Source organism: Pelophylax lessonae (assembly GCF_965119305.1).
Source record: "Pelophylax lessonae genome assembly, chromosome: 9".
Lineage (NCBI taxonomy): Eukaryota > Metazoa > Chordata > Amphibia > Anura > Ranidae > Pelophylax > Pelophylax lessonae.
The window spans coordinates 30,075,284-30,092,729 of NC_138776.1; the positions used below are offsets into that span (position 1 = coordinate 30,075,284).

At 42.6% G+C, this 17,446-nt stretch overlaps 1 protein-coding gene across 1 annotated transcript in view; it reads right to left on the bottom strand.

Annotated features, from left to right (window-relative positions):
• Positions 1–17,446, bottom strand: part of LOC309564193 (alpha-2-macroglobulin-like) — a 125,865-nt gene that overhangs the window by 70,923 nt on the left and 37,496 nt on the right. The window contains exons 6-13 of the mRNA XM_082268824.1: positions 16,228–16,396; positions 13,227–13,311; positions 12,311–12,437; positions 9,765–9,879; positions 7,184–7,299; positions 6,507–6,665; positions 2,932–3,162; positions 1,106–1,163 (exon numbers count right to left, since the gene is read on the bottom strand). Coding sequence (XP_082124950.1) covers positions 1,106–1,163; positions 2,932–3,162; positions 6,507–6,665; positions 7,184–7,299; positions 9,765–9,879; positions 12,311–12,437; positions 13,227–13,311; positions 16,228–16,396 — 1,060 coding nt within the window. The remainder of the gene's footprint in view (positions 1–1,105; positions 1,164–2,931; positions 3,163–6,506; positions 6,666–7,183; positions 7,300–9,764; positions 9,880–12,310; positions 12,438–13,226; positions 13,312–16,227; positions 16,397–17,446) is intronic.

A 17,446-nucleotide genomic window follows, 5' to 3' on the forward strand; every position in this document is an offset into this window, starting at 1 on the left:
TATCCTTAGGTGTTCTGCTCAAATGAGACTAAAAAATTATTTGGCCCCAACACCTTTTTTCATGTGGTTTCAGAATCTTTAAGGTTCGTTTAAGGTGGTCAGAGGATACTAAAATTGAATCATGAGGTTCTCTCATAATTTAAAGTGGTCCAAGCAGCTAATTAGTTGCTGGATCACTTTCAGAAGCAGGAGAAGGGGTTCCCCCGCCACTGGTGTTTTTTTTAGGCTTACCAGTTTTACTTCACTCCTGAGAAACGCTCCAACAGCTTGCGTGGCTGGCCATAGAGGTGACAAGATAGTCTCTGATCACCTCTACGATCTTGGAGGACCACCCATTCAGGTCTATATGGACCTTGCTTTGTGCACTGGTCCAATCATTTAGTGGATGTGTGTGTGTGTGTGTGTGTGGGGGGGGGGGGTTATTTTAAAGGGGTCAGGCTTGGCCCCTTAGTTCCAGTGAAGGGAACTCCTGAGGCGTCAGCATACAAAGGCATTTTGGACAATTTCATGCTCCCAACTTTGTGGGAACAGTTTGAGGATGGCCTCTTCCTGTCCCAATACTTGACAGTGCGCAAACAAGGTCCATAAAGACACAGATGAGCGAGTTTGGAGTGGAGGAATTTAACTAGCCTGCACAGTCCTGAACTCAACCCAATAGGACACCTTTGGTATGAAAGCGAAGACTGCAAGCCAGGCTCTCTCGTCTAACAGTGTCTGACCTCACAAATGTGCTTCTGGAAGAATGGTCAAACGTTCTCAGACACCTAAACCTTGTGGACAGCCTTCCTTCCCAGAAGAGTTGAAGCTGTTATAGCTGCAAAGTGTGGGCCAACTCAATATTGAACCCTACGGACTAAGACTGGGATGCAAATAAAGTTCATGTGCATGTAAAGGCAGGCGTCCCAATACTTTTGACAATATAGTGCATTTCTCACTTGAAGGGAGGCAAGGGTTTTTGCCTTACAAATGCTAGCTGCTTTTAATATCTCTTTAGAATATCACCTTCACAATGACCACTCCTATAGGGAATTAGACAGAATGGTACTATACAATAAACAGCTTGGCACATTTTACAAGGGTGGAGATTCCTGGCAGTCTAACTTACATTGCGACACGTCTACAGAATGTTCACCAGACTCCATAATCTTTGATCTTGCAATGACCTGCGACAAAGTAAAAAAAAGAATTTGTGAACTATAGTTTTTTCTAAATACAAATGTATGGCACAAGATTACAATACGGCACCAAAAAACACATTCAATATATAATATATTAAAAAACAAACACACACAAGTTCAGTTGAATGCGACACCTTAATGTCCAGGATATAACACTAGAATTGATTGTAGTAAGAGATAAAACTCCAATTGTTTTATTTTTACACAATGGCACGGCCTACATAGTCTATATCAACACCTACAGAGGCAGGTAAGAGATTGCAATTTAAATGCAATGACATTTTTGCATTATATATGGTTCTCCTGGAGCTTCATAGTCAGATCTTACAGCTCACTGATCTCTTTAAAAGAATCAGGGTTAGTGTTAGAACTCAATCCTAAAACCATCTATTCAGTAACTGACTGATTGTTAGGGTAGATTCTGCCATAGATACCCATCCAGGGTATCATTGTGTAACTGGCAATATTTTGCATTCTTGTATTATCCCATTCAGGGCTTTTTTTCCAGCGGGAACTCGGGAGAACGCAGTTCCGGCACCTCTAGTCTGAATGTATGCAATGGCAAAGGGGTGCTGGGGCCAATGGGGTGAGCTGAAGGGCCCATTGATGCTGGCTGCTGGGGGATCTATTGTTGCAGGGGTGAATCTATTGTTGAAAGCAAAGAAACAAAAAAGGGCGCACCGACCTAGCGCATTATCCTCAATAGAAGGCTTTATTGAAGTAACATTAAAAAATGGCTACTCACAGACGTAGATGAAATAAGTCATATCAAGCTCAAACTCAATTGCTCAAACGTCCGGGTGTAGTCCATACAATCGTTCATAACTGATGAGTTGACGGCTGAGGTGGCTCTGAGGAAGAGGCTGGGCCTCGAAACGCGTCAGCCGTCAACTCATCAGTTATGAACGATTGTATGGACTACACCCGGACGTTTGAGCAATTGAGTTTGAGCTTGATATGACTTATTTCATCTACGTCTGTGAGTAGCCATTTTTTAATGTTACTTCAATAAAGCCTTCTATTGAGGATAATGCGCTAGGTCGGTGCGCCCTTTTTTGTTTCTTTGCTTTCAGTACCGGTGGACTACCCCAGTCCGTTATGGGCAGCAAGACCTAAGCCATCTAAGAAGCCAGTTGTGAGTCCCGGGAGGAGTGTGGTCGAGGGGCCTGGATACCAAGCGCAGGAGGAGGGTGGTCACACCTTATTGTTTTTTGGTGAATCTATTGTTGCTGGTGGGACGTTTTTGCAGTGGAGGATTTATTGTTGCTTGGGGGAACCTACTGTTGCAGGGTAGGATTTATTGGGGGGGGGGGATTTATTGTTGCTGGGGGGCTAGTGTTGGGAGTCTATTGTTTCTTATTGCAGGGGGATCTATGTTACTGTTTTTTCTATTGTTGCAGGGGAAGATTCATTGCTGCTGGGGGGGGTCTATTGTTAGGAGGAGTCTATTGTTGCTGACTTCAGGGAATCTATTTTACTGCTTTTCTAGTGATCATTAACAAATCCCATACAAAAATTACCTAGAACCACAACATGATACTTGGTTCTGTATTCTCTAAAAGCTGGGTACTGGGAGGTGGGCAGAGGGTGGAACCAAAGGACAGCGCTCTGAGGTGGGTAGGGGGGTGGAGACAAGGAGTGACTCTGAAGAGGTGAGTACCTGCACCTATTCTCTGAGAAAAAAGCCCTGATCCTATCCCCATCAAATGTCCAAGAACCCTATAACACTTTCCAGAGTCCTTCATATGCTCACCATGTATACAAATTTTATGGTGGTTTCTCCTGCAGCCAGAGCATCTTTGCCAAATGTGTACTGAACCCGGATGTTGTGTATTTTACAACACTGCAGATCTTCTGTGGGGCCCTGCAGCTGCACAAAGCTATCAGTGCGAGAGAAGAATCGTCCAACAGATCGATAATCATTGGAGTAAGTGGGTACAATCCAGTTGCCATCATTGCATTGTTCTTGGTTCTTGTAAATCAGCTGTTAAGTAACGAAAAAAAAAATTAAATTCGAATACACCTTAACCGACACTGAAGTAATAGTGCAACCCAATCAGCTTTTTCATTTTCAAAATGGTCAGCATTTATTGAGCACCAACCTACTATTCAGGTTCTTTAAAGTCCAATGCGATTTTAGGGCTTGTTTTTAATGAACAGAAAGTGCGTAGGCAGGTGCCTAAAATGTCATTTGAATGTTGCACTCAGTAGTTACCAGTGATGCGTTTGCTCAAGCTAATGCGCAAGAACTGTGCACAGAATTGGAACCCTGTGCGCATCTACACAAGCATTTGTGCATGCACGTGAACATTACCCTACAGCATGTGCTCATGAGTGTGAATGTTTGATGGACTTTGGCTCCTGTTGGCCTATTTAAAAGCCCTACAGGTCTCAGGATCATTGCAGAGTGGTCATCAGATCCTACTGCTTGCGACCTGATCCTGTGTACATCCTTATCCCAACCTGGCTTGTTGACCCCATTTGCTCCTGATCCTCCTTTGCCTACCCTGGTTGTGAACAAACCCTGCTTCCAGTCTGCTTTTCTGGTACCCCCTTTTCTCGCTTGATACTAGCCCTGGCCAGGTTCTGACTCCGTTCCTGACTCCGCTTCTGCTGCCAGGTTTTTACCACTCTGCCCACCTGACTACATTTCTGAGACACTGCATCTGACCGTTGTCAGCTTGCTCACTTTAGCTTCATTAGTTATCAACTACCAAGATGTACCGAAACTGATCTTACAGGCACTCGTGCCACTTTGTGCCCTGTTACACTTCTTGTCCTGTTAACCTTGGAAGATGACCGGGTATAAGGGCAGCGCTCTTATCAACCAGGTATGATGCTGCTGTTTGGCCTGTGGTTCTTCAAGCCTAAAAGGGGTTGGGCAAGTAGGCTTTGCCAAGAGATGTAGAGTTACACCTAGTGGCAAACCAAAGAGCTGGGGGAAGGTGGGGGGGGGGGGGTGTCACACCCTGAATATGCATTTCTAAAGCTGGTGCAGCTATGAAAACCAAGCAACATGCATATTTACAGAGAATGGCGCACACGTGCACAATAAAGGACTATAAATAAAAATGGGGAATTAGTCCCACCATATGGCCATATCTTGCTCAAGCCCACCACTACGGCAAAGTACCCCATTATCAGTGGGTACTACACTATCCATAAAAAGATTAATCCAGCCTCTCTAAACCATTGGAGATACTTACTCCTTACTGGGAGAGATGTGCAACTGCACTATAAGGGACTCCTCCTATACCTAGTGGTGTTTACCCTTTAGTGGGACCCTTGAATCAGGACTGAACCATGTTACCAACCTTTGGGAATCTTCACAAGCTAAAAAAAAAAAAAAAAAAAAAAAAAAAAAAAAAAAAAAAAAAAAAACACACACGAGATGCCACCTCATAGCCCAAAGCGCAGCCTAAACAGTTAAAGGGGAGCAAGACCTATGACCCTATGATAGGAGGGTTCTGCAAACCAGCAGATCCTAGGGACCGGGCCTTGACCACAAGTGTATACAATAGCTTCCCTTTGGAAGACTTTGGACTGAAGAGTAAAAGTGTAATGTTGATAGGGAAATTGCATATTTCCTTATTTAAAGTGTGTCTCACAATATTTGTGTAACACCTGTGGATTTTACACAGGCTGTATTATCTGAAATGCCCAGTAGATGGCAGATGGACTCAGTATGCCGTTAATAAAACATTGAGCATTGAACACAGGACTTGGCCTTTTCAGTCACATGATTGTGGCATCATCACAGTGTGACCAGGAAGTGGTGTGTGAGGAGAGAAGACTGAGGAAGATAGACACCAGACCCCAGCTCTGGATGACTTCTTATCACCTATTAATGTCCTGGGAGGACTTCCATGACCTCCTTCCTCAGAGCTGTGCAGGAAGACTTCTATAAGTTACCACATGCTCAGCCAGAGAAAGGACATGCGACTAGCTGTGAAAGACTGCAGCACAGAGATAGAATCCTGCTGAGAGAACTTGCTTCACCCAAGACCACACCAGCTGAGAGAGGGACTCGTTTTCAAAGAGTCCAGACGTCTGGTGAATCCAGTGAGAGGAGACTGCAGCGGACTGACCTGGTTAATTGCGTTGTGAGGGTAAGCCAAGCCTCTCCCTGTATCACCACAGGGCACCTGTCTCCTCACTCACAGTAAAGACTCTGAGGTCCAGAGTGGACATTGCACAGCTCAGGCTGCTTCAGTGACCCTGCGGAGCAGGACTTCTAAAGGGCCCCAACTCTCCTATGTGCACCAACGGTCATTAGGGTGAAGATAGGGGGGTGGGACGCAGGTGTGCTAGTGGGTGGGTGAGGAAAATCCACATTGCATTGTTATCTGTGTTACTCCATTGTATTTTCCCATGTATGTTGTTCATTTGCTACTTACTATATAAAGTTAGTTCCAGTTAGGCTGTGTCAGTCTCATTGCACCAAGTATGTTCCCAGTGGGACCCCACATCCCTACCCCAGATGCCCCACTGGGTGGAGGCACTGCCGCAGACATGTACCCCAGCTCCCAGATAGCGGAGGCTCAGGATCCGCCTGTCAGGCATAGTGAGTTAACTAGGTTTAGGGGCCCCAAAGACACTAGGGGGCGCCCTCAAAACCCTGTTACATTTGGAATGCCTCGGAACAAAACTTGCACATATTGAATACAACCCCAAAATCATAACTCATGTATCCATAATAAAATAAAATGTGTATAAGAACGGCATGGGGCCCGGTGTAGTACAGTAGTATAGGCTTTCATATACCAAGTCTGGAGTGGTCTAGGTGACTGCCTCCTAAGCTATTATTTGGCCCATTACAAAATAAATCTGTCTCTTTAGTGAGCCGATGCCCATGGCGAACAGTCTTTTCTTCCTTTATTCTGATATGTGAAAAAATATACCCAATTGGTCAACATGATTGAGAGCTCACTTTTTGCATTCCCAGTGTTCGGTTTTTTATTTTGGGGAATGTCACTATGCAAGTAAGACTTACTACATACTGGTGTCACCATGGTCTTATAGTGCAGAGGTTCTTGAGCCCTCGTATTGACCCTAACTAAATGGAGCTTTATAATGTGCTGTCTGCATTAATGTAGGGTTCTTTAGTACCTTTTCCTACAGAGCAGAAGACACGCTGGATGGTTTATTGGCTTCTGACCATTTAGGTGCAATTCTTGTCTGTATGACTTACAATCGAATGTTAGACTTACTGAACAGAGTTATAGAATTATCTTGAACTGCTGCAGAATGATTTGGCTATAAATAAATGAACTAGACAACTTAAAGACCTCCATTCTGATGTGGCTGTACAGTGCAATATGCACTCACCTGAAAGTTGACATTTGAATTGGTAAATGTCGAGGTATCAACTTCATATTGTGCTTTGCCATTCTCATCAGATGTCAGGTTCTGAACAGCCTTTCCGTCCATTTGGAGTTCCACCACCTGGCCACTCTCAGGCTGCCCCTGTGCATTCTCAACAATAATCTGTTGCATGCAGAGGAAAATGTCAACATATGATCAGTTTTACATCACAATCCCTGTTCTAGTTAAAATAGGATTCATCTTTTTACATGTTCCATCAAACGATAAGATAAAAACACAACACATCCAAATTCGATTTACCCCAACAAAAACAGGCTACCAATGAAAAATCTGGGACTGCCGTTGTTGAATTTTTATGGGCAGCCCACCGAGTTTGGAAAGTGGATCAGCATTCCAGTTAATAGTATTTTCAGAAGCAGGGGTTAGCAATGGAAGCAGCCATCTTGCTCCCATAACCCGTTTTAAGCTCCGAATCATGTCAGAGTATGCAAATCTGGCTCATGGTGATGAGCAGAAGTTTTTACTAGAGGATTACAGTCATACAATTGAGAAGTTGTAGGAGTTGATGCCAAACTAGAAAAATTTGTTTTTTTACTGTATTGGCCACCAGTAGCCCCAATTTTGCCATGACAATGCACATTAAAATTTTACATTTTTAAATAGGTTCCAAGTCAACTCACCCCCACGAGATAAGGAATTCCTTTTTTGAAATATGGAAGCATAACCTTAGAGTCAAAACGTGCTCGGCCTAGCTGGCTAGTAATAGTGATGGTATTGGTTTCAGTTGCTTGGACATCTGTCATAAAAAACAATACAAATGCTCATGTATATACATCAGGAAGGATAAGGAGAACATGCATAGGTCTCATGCAGCCCAATTATGTTTTTGAATACAGTGAAAATTGCCTAGGTTTCCCTACTGACCAGCCACAAAGGGCAGTATGTGAACACTGTGCAGAAGCCCCTGTGAGATAAAACAATGCAGTAGTCCTACTCCACTCATTTGAGAACAGGGTTGTAGAGGAAAGGTTTTTCCCTTTTCCCCCCACTGAGATCAGTGCATGCATCCAAGATAGATTGGAAGTAACCATTCCTGAATTCAGAAACTGAAGTCACAAAATGTAAAGGATATACACAAGTAGATTACCTTCAGCACCAAACCTCTGAAGCAATTCTAAACAATCTAAATGGGACACTATTTCGGGTCATTATGCACTGCACTTGATTGTCCTTCCAATTATGGATGCCATCAGTTTTAAATTTCAATACATGAGTGAATAATCACACATTTTCAATGTCAATCCCCACTCCAAATCTTAGCGGTTATTAACTTATATAATGTGTTTGATAGCTACAGGATTCTTGCTCTTCAGCTGAAAGAAGACCTAATATAAGTTGGTATTTTGGCCATTGTCAAACTTATTCGGTCTCTTTTTGAACTCGTATCCATCCCAACTACCCTTTTTTTTTTTGAAGAAAAAAAAAAAAAAAAAAAAAGGGTGCATGTAGTTACATGCGATGCCAATAAATTCACTTTAAGCCTAGACATTTAGATAAAATTATTTCAGCTAACTGGAAAAAAAAAAGTCAGAAAGGATTGGGTTGCCTGATCTGAACCTCTGTCCCAAGAAAAGTCAACCCACGTACAGTATATGGCCATATAGCCAGTTACAATAGAAATCAAGAAGCGTGTAGTACAAGCTTAATTTTAGGGTTCATTCACATGGGCACTCCACCCCTTCTAGTGAGAGAGCCATTTGTTTATCTTTCTGTACCAATGTCAAGCTGTGTGAAGCCCATATAAGTGAATATGCACTGGATGTAAAGACTTACCCACACAGCCAAGTCTGGCAAATACGCAAGATAGGTACCCAGATGCACATGCATTGAATTGGGGGGCTGTGTTCCTGTCAAATTTGGCTGTGCGTGCAAATACAGACAACCAATGCATATCCATACACACTTATAGGCTGCCTACATGCAGCACAGTGCTATGACAGTTAGATAAAATTAACCACTCTTCGTGTTGTATGGGGCTAAGGGCTCACGTGAAGGATTCCCAAGGGGGCAGATTGAAAGTATTTTACTAAATATGGTATGTGGCAGTGTGGTACTCACCAAGGTGATGAAGGATTCTCAACCAGGCAGGTTGAGGGGCTCTACTCAATTGGGTAAAACTGTCTTGAGTTTACTCATAGTTTAGAAAAATCTGTTTTGGGACCTGAAGCCTGGAGATTGCTTAGCAAACCAGGTGGGATGAAGTCTCCAGTCCTGGGTCCAGATTTTCAGAAATGCAAACTCACCAAGTGGTCAGATGTATGTTGGTCTTTTTTAAACACCTGACCATGATTCTGGGCTCCACCCTCCCAAGGAGTCCAGGCGTGCAAGGGAGAAGCCAGAGAGTGCATGTGTGCACTGAAAGCCAAAGACCCAAGCCGGAGTTCGCTGCCAGGAGTCAGGAGGGCTCCACAGCAGTAATGGGCTGCATATAATGTGCACAGAGTTTTTATAAAGACTGTTTGTGAGAAAGACAAAGGCCAGAATTGGAAGGCACGAGTGGCATGCCTGTATGTGCAAGCCAGAAGGCTGAATGTCTTTGCAAATGCTAAAAAACAATTGGATTTTATTTTTTTCTGAAACCGGTTTTGATTTTCTGGAACTTTGAATTTTCTTTCATAAAAGTGGGCCAACAGGCCCTGAAAAAAAAAGTATTTCTGGTGGTGACTGTACTTGCTAGCAGGTGCTACACTTGAGCCAAATAACCCCCAAACTTTACAGGTTAGTTATAAGTTCCTTCCAATTCAGGATTGCTTGCCAATTGGCAAACGTGGTCTAAAAACAGACGGAGTTGAAATTTGGCAAGGCCAAAGCAACCAGTACTGCAGGTTAGAATGGGAAAGTCCCGACACTTCCAACGTAAAATCCCAAACCCCCCAAAAAAAAAAAAAATAAATATTTTTTTTCCCCCAGTTACAAACCTATCTATAGCATCCTTATAGGAAAACCATACAAAGATACACATGGTGTGGTGGAATTCATGCCATTACTATACACACACACACACACACACACATTCAGTGAATGAAGTTAGGGTTTTATCAGATCAGTACACAAGTAATTCCTTCGTAGGTTGTCTGTGCCCTTTGCATTGGGCAGCACTAGTGGACACCACTGCTTGTGTATTCTGCCATGAAACTTAAAAATGCTTTAACCCAAATATGCAACTAAAATATTAACACCCACAACAAACCATTCACTTACTTGTCCCCTGTTCTGTAAGAGTGGCCTGCAGATTAAAGGTCATCTGGTATCCTGAACGGTCAAGCTGGAATGTTGAGAGATCAACGTTTCCTTTAAATGTACCTTCGGAATCAGTCTATGGGAAGAGAAGGAAAAATAAAAAAATTAGAAACAAAATTTGTGCCAAGATTATGTTGAGCCATAAATAAATAGGAACTAGGTTCATAAGGGCATCTAGAAGAGGAACTAAATGAAGATAAAATGATAGGCACATTATCCTATAGCATTTAAATACAATAAATAAAAAAAAGTGTAAAGTGGTTGACCATCTCACTTTATTATAAGATCAAATGACATCAGGAAGAATAGATGTTAAAAGAGTTAAGATAGAGAGCATTTAACGGTATTCACCGTCACTGGAGGCGAGGAGCAGATACTTAATGGTTTAATTGCTTCAGATGGGACAGTAATATTTGTCAACTATATCTTCATATAGAAAAAGATTTAATACCTCCTTACACAGTGTAGTCAATGTGCTTGTCTGTGCGAGAGACACACAGACTGTCATTGGCAGACTTCCCTATTGTTTGTGTATTGGAGGGAATGTGGATTGTGCGGTCTCATTGTTAAATGTTAGTGACCTCACATTGTTCTGTCTGCCTTAAGATAATCGATGTACGAGATGTATATGTGTATGTGGATTGGCTGCTAAGGGGGAGGGGGGGGGGGTTCCCACAGTGTGTATATATTTATTTGTGTGAAAACTTTTCATTGGATGGTGAATGTCAGGGCCTGTTTTCAACAAGGTCCACCTGGGTGGTGACCTTGTGGGGGGGGGGGGGGGGGAACTGTATACAAGTACCGTAGGTTTCTTGTTCAATAAAGTTGAGTTATACTTCACCCTCAATCTAGAGTCCTGTCTCTCATGGGGGAATATACTTCAAGGGATTGCCATGTCCTTCATACTCCCTTGGATAAGCACTAAGCTCTTGTAAGAGCTTGTACCTGTGCCTGCTGCCCTCTCTGGGGAAAGAGGTTCACCCACTGGAACCTGGAGCTTTGTTGTCGGTCCAGAGCGGGTAGGAGACAGCGAGACCCCCAACCAAGCTGCGGCAGTTTGTGGGGTCTGAGGTGGCTATGGTGTCTGATGGAGTGCTTGGTGCCCTCAGGAAACACTAGGAGCATCCGTCAATAGAGGTACCCGGTCGGAGTGGCAGTTGATCCGTTACAGAGCGATTAAAAGAAGTATGAATTGGTTTATTGTAGAATCATACTCACCTAGCTGAATGCAGCATGGGTCCAATGCTGCATCTGTCCCCCGCTGGCTCTACCACTGAGAACCAAGCAAACCCCACAGATTGCTCAGTTCTCTCTGCTCTGCCCCCTCCTTACTCACTTGAGTGCTGGGCTGTGGAGGGTGAGGGGGAGGCTCAGGTTCTCAGCGTCCTAGCTGAGAGGGGTGCTGGTCCAAGCATGTGGATGGATCCCCGGCTTCATTGTCGTGATCTTGTCTGAGCCTGGACCGACTGATATAAGCAGACAGCAGGCTCCAGCCCGCTGTCTGCTTAAAACAGGGCACAGGAGTACAGAACAAACTTTGCTCCTGCAATCCTCAGGAGAGGCACAGCTAAACAAGCTATGGCTGTACTTGTTTTAAGGCCTTGTACAGATGCACATCAACCCATTTGCCCAAAATAAAATAATAATAATAATAATAATAATAATAATAATAAATAGTCACAAGCTGAATCATCATCTAAAGACTGGTACCAACTTAAAAACCAGCCAGCACTTACCAACATCTGTGCATGTCACAAACTGAAGGGTGCTAGGAAGACTAAGAAAGCAGTTAGAAGTAGACAGAAAGCTATGCAAATGCTTATTGTACACATAAAAAACACCCACAGTTGTGATAATTGCATGGTTTAGCCTTCCCAGCTTCAGGGATGGTTCAGCCTTTGATCTTGATGCCAATGACTACGTACGATTTGATATACTTTTATCAAGAACTCGTTTGTGAGTATTTTTATACCTTTTATTTGAATAAAAATTTTTAGAGGATAATACACTAGGCCAGTGTGCCCTTGTATTTGTTTTTTCATTTATATTGTGTGGGACCATTCAGACCAGAATGCAGTGACCTGCAATGTGCAAGTTCTCATGCATAGAGGAGTGTTGTCTTTGGTTGCTCGTTCATTTTTTTAAGGAGTTGCCAACACACAATAGGAGGTGCATGATACACACACACACACACGTTTGGTGGTCTGCACCACAGGAGCATTGCAGTATACTGAAGATGTGTAAGGAGGAGCCATAACTATTAATGGTCTTGTACAACAACCATATTGTCATGACAAGGTACAGTGTGAATGATTGTTAAGGGTTGATGTGGCACATGATCCTAATCAGAATTATAAAATGCAACTATTTTGGAAAGTAAGGGGTTGATGTGGCACATGATCCTAATCAGAATCATAAAATGCAACCATTTCGGAAAGTAAAGGGAGGGAAATGTGGGTTAATGGCAAAGTTTAACATTTGCAAGTATGATCGCAGTTGGATCTCACCGTTCCAGTGAATGGCACACAGATACCATCAGGACTCCTATTGCAGGTGTTTCCATAGTAATAGTTAGTTGGTGGTCTGCACAATCTGCCCGATATTTGTCCTGGGACCCCCTGATCATATGTGTACCTGGAAAAAGAATAAGGCTTAGTTCTGCACACTGAGTTTGAAAGGTTGTCGGGTGACAGATTAAAACCAAATCTCTTTTCTCTCGTGTTTAAATATTTATACACACAAACTTAAGGGAACAAATACAAGTCCCACCCCACTCACTAGGGCAGTCTCGTGCAGATGGTCTGGAGATTGGCAGTGTTGAGTTCAGCCACAGATCTTTGCAATTTCAGGGAAAGGGTGATGGGACTTGGGAAGAGGGGGGGGGGGGGGGGGGGTGGGGGTAAGTTCAGTTACCCTTAGAAGCTTTCATATCTAGCACTAAACTATGGGTAATTTTAGTAATTGTCCTCTGCTATTTGTCTATACAGCTCGGCCTGTTAAAGTAAGTTGAATAATGGCAAAAATGCAGCCACACATCTAAGAATTGCTGAGCTGCAATTTCAAAGGTTTGTTTTTGGATTTACTACCCTTTCTCTACTGAACCCACAATAAATAAAGTTGGGAAAATAGGAAAAAAAAAAAAAAAAAGAAGAAGGACAATGGGGAACACAAAGGAACTTCCAAAGAAACCGCTATCCAAGTTTCCTACACAGTTAATGCTGGCCAATTACTCTGAATAAGAGAAACTGAAAATGAACAGGCTTCGTGTCAACTGGTCTGAAGGCCTCTTCTATCAATGACATTGATGGGCAAATAAGCATGCAATTACCAACAAGTGTCAAGAGCTCCAAAAAAAAAAAAAAAAAAAAAAAGGGGGGGGGGTGAGAGAATCCATTTAACTACAAAGTGTCTTGGTTAAATTACCTGGCATTCACTTCGACAGAAACATTCTTTTCCAGGATGGTTACACTATTGGGAGCTTTTAGCATTAGGCTAAATTTGGGCAAAGCTGGAACAAAAAAACAAAAAAGAAAAACAAATATTAATCTGTAAACATTTGAGTTGGTTAACAATTCAGGAGGAATTCTGGCGTCCGTAGTCATCCAAAGGCTAAAATGAAATAACAAGTTGGAGTTGAAGTAGCAGAAAGTAAGGAAGTAAGGAAGTAAGGAAACTGAGTGAGAGCTGTCCGTGCTGGTGGGTAGAGGCAAACCCAGAGGCAAGTCTGCCATGATGTGCAATGGAAAAAGCTGCCACTGGATTCCCCAACAGTACTGCTCAAGAAGAATTTACGAGATGTTCCTCGGATAGGGGCACAATGCTACATATATGGTGGCACTGCCCCCAAGTCCTGAAGTTATGGAAAAATGTTTTTGCTTTGAACTGCAGGTTGACAGAGACCACAGGGACTCCTTCCCCTGAGATAGCTCAGTTATCCTTGATACTGGGACCTCTCAGGTTGGTCAAGTTAGATATCCTGTGCCATTGCCATTATTTGGCTGCTATGAGAAATGTGATCCCCAGATATTGGGGACAATTAGACGTGCCCTCTCTGATAGAGTGGGTGGTAGAGGTGGATAAAATTAAAGCTTTGGAACGTCTACTTGCGCAAGACCTTGAGGATTTGGAACGTTTCGCGAATACTTGGTCCGTATGGTCTCAGTTTTGGCTGAGTTTGTCGAGTGGACCACTGATATATCCATTGGGGGTGGATCACGGTCATAGCGGAGTGCATACTTTGTGTTTTTTGTACTTTGTTTTTTTCTTCCTCCTGATCAGTTAAGAGTATTTACATCAAGTCAGTAAGCCAACTAAGACACTGTTGTATTTGTAAATCAGGTCTAAGTGATATATTCAGAGGAGGAGCATTTAGTTCCTGGATTATATGATACGAGTTGGCCTTACTAACAATATATTAACCACTTTAAGATCAGAAGATTTTCCCCCCTTCCTTGACCAGGCCCTACTTTGCGATTCGACACGGCGTTCCTTTAAAACAGACAATTGCGCGGTCGTGCGACACTGTACCCAAATTAAATTTAGGTCTTTTTTTCCACCAATAGAGCCTTCTTGTAGTGGTATTTGGAAAGAGAAGAAAAGTGCCACTTTAAGTGCAGTAGACTCGGTAATTTATTTAACATCTACCATACTGGGTACTCCCAAGATAAAAAGAATAAAAACATGATGAATATTGCTCAAAGGATAGGTTGTTCCAATGCCTGGGCGAGGAGGGACTGATGTGCTCCAAACCAATCCGTGTCTGACTGCGAGAGTCAGCGATATCCGGACCCAGGGGACACCTGCAGCGCCTCCGGCGGCGGACTTCCGGGTTGGGCGTGGGGCGTGATGACGTAGGCGACGCATTGTCGGAGCATGCGCTCCTTCCTCAGGCCTACGTCATCACGCCCCACGCTCTACACCCAACCCGGAAGTCCGCCGCCGGAAGCGCTGCAGGTGTCCCCTGGGTCCGGATATCGCTGACTCTCGCAGTCAGACACGGATTCGTTTGGAGCACATCAGTCCCTCCTCTCCCAGGCATTGGAACAACCTATCCTTTGAGCAATATTCACCATGTTTTTATTCTTTTTATCTTGTGAGTACCCAGTATGGTAGATGTTAAATATATTACAGAGTCTACTGCACTTAGAGTGGCGCTTTTCTTCTTTTCCAGTATCTTGCAAGTTTTCTCCACTTGAGATTAAGCTGCCTTCAGGAGTGCACAGACCGGTTCCACTTATGGACTTTTCAGAACACCATTCAGGTCCGTTTATCTTCCCATATGATTTATAGGAGGCCATTGAGGTTCACCTTTGAGTCCTGTTGTGCCAGTCTATTTATGTTTGTAGTGGTATTTGATCACCTGTGCAATTTTTATTTTTTGCGCTATATACAAAAAAATAGCGACAATTTTGAGAAAAAAAAATTATATATATATATATATATATATATATATATATATATATATATATATATATATATATATATATATATATATATATATATATATATATATATATATATATATATATATATATTTATTTATTTATATTTCACATTCTGATATAACATTCCCAGAAAAATAACATTCCCAGGAAAAAAAAAAAAAAAAATTACATTTTAGGCCAATTAGTTTTCTGCTACATATCTTTGGGGAAAAAAAAAAAAAAATCAATAAGCATATTTTGATTGTTGTTTTGCGCAAAAGTTAACGCGTTTACCAACTACGGAAGAGATGTGCCTTATTTATTTTTTTACCAGCAATGGCGGCGATCTGTGATTTTCTGCAGGACTGCGACATTGTGGCTGACAGATCGAACCCTTAACTGACATTTGAGACTTTTGGGGGGACTGGTGATATTACTACAGTAATCAGTGCTAACAAAATGCACTGTTACTGTAATAATGACACTGGCAGGGAAGGGGTTAACTTTATGGGTGATCAAGGGGCTAAATATATGCCTCATGCTTTCTGACGTGTGTATGGGGGGAGGGTTCTGCGACAGACAGATCGCAAGTTGCGCTATGCTGAATCCTGTGATCTTCTCCTCAATGTCACTGAGAAGATCCGCCTGCTTTGTTTACATAAGTAGGCGGATCTTCTCACTGTTTCCACGACGATCATCCGAGACTCGCCGCCGCCGGAATCACATGAACTCCAGCGACGTAGGTCTACGACGCTAGACCCAGGAGAGCCGCGCTGCTGCAGTAGGATTCTTTGAGCAGTCGACAAGTGGTTAAGGTTTTGTAAGATAAAGTATTATTTGCAGTCCTAGTGCTTGCTGGATATTAAAGGTTTGATATCCACACTCCTAGCATAAAATGTTCTGTATCAAGTGGTATTAAGTAAGATGGTTTTTCTTTTGTACAATTGTATTTCCTAAATAAATAAGATTGAAACAAAGAAGAATTTACTAGTCATACATACTATACTGCTCAGCCTTGATAGATTTAGTAACTGGGTTGCCAGACGCTCTGTTAGCTACTATCTGATAACTTCCAAGATCTGGATCATCGAGCATGGTGAAACTCAAGTACAGGAAGCTTCCCATCGTACTCTGAGCCAGCCATTGATGTAACCGATTTCCAGCTGGATCCTAAAATGGAAAACTCAGGCAGTTATACAAATTCTATAAGAACTGAACGAGAGACGCAGCAAATAATTTACGCCATCAAGATAATAATCATCATCAGTCATTAGGAAAGAAAAAAAGAATAGGATGTTGGGAGAGGAGCATCAACAGCAGATACCCTCGAGTAGTGATGGGCCAAACATCCCCGTTCGGTTCGCACCAGAACATCTCGAACAGGGAAACAGTTCTAGCAAACATGCAAACTCTTAAAAGTCTATGGGAGACAAACATGAAAAAACAAAGTCCTCATTTTATAGGCTTATATGCAAGTTATTGTCATAAAAAGTGTATGAGGACCCAGGTACTGGTCCTCATACACTTTTTTTACACTGTTTTTTTTTTTTTTTTTTTAAACCAAGTTTTTACAGGAGCAGTGAATTAAATCATGCTTTAAGTGAATAAAAATGAAAAATTCATTTTAAATATCGTGCCCAGGGGGTCCCCTTAATGTGTTTGTAAAGTGGCGCATCTGTATGATGCATGGATCTTGCTGTAGCAATACTGACATTTCTAAAGGAAAAAAAAAAAAAAAAAAGGCAATTTAAACTTGCTCGCGGCTGTAACGTAGTGTCTGCAACGTACTGTCTGCTCTGGCAATAAATTAAAAAAAAAAAAAAAAAAAAAAAAAAAAAAAGCGCGTGGGAGAGCGCCCCCTCCTGAACCATACTAGGCCACACATGCCCTCAACATTGGGAGGGTGCTTTGGGGTGTTTACCGTTCTTCAGCTTTGACAGATGTTTTTATAGGCAAGAGGCGGGCCACCCGATTAGGTCATCTGGTAGCACTGCCCCTTCTGACATCACATGACATTTTTCCTTTTTATATTTTTTGGTGAATGGGTAGGGGTACGATGTACCCGATAGCCATCCACATGGGGGGCTGGATCTGGGCGCCCCCCCTTGTTAAAGCTTCCAGACTGATAAGCCGCCTACCCGCAGACCCCCACAACCACAACCCAGGGTTGTCGGAAGGAGGCCCTTGTCCCCATCAACATGCAACAAAGCACCCTTCCCA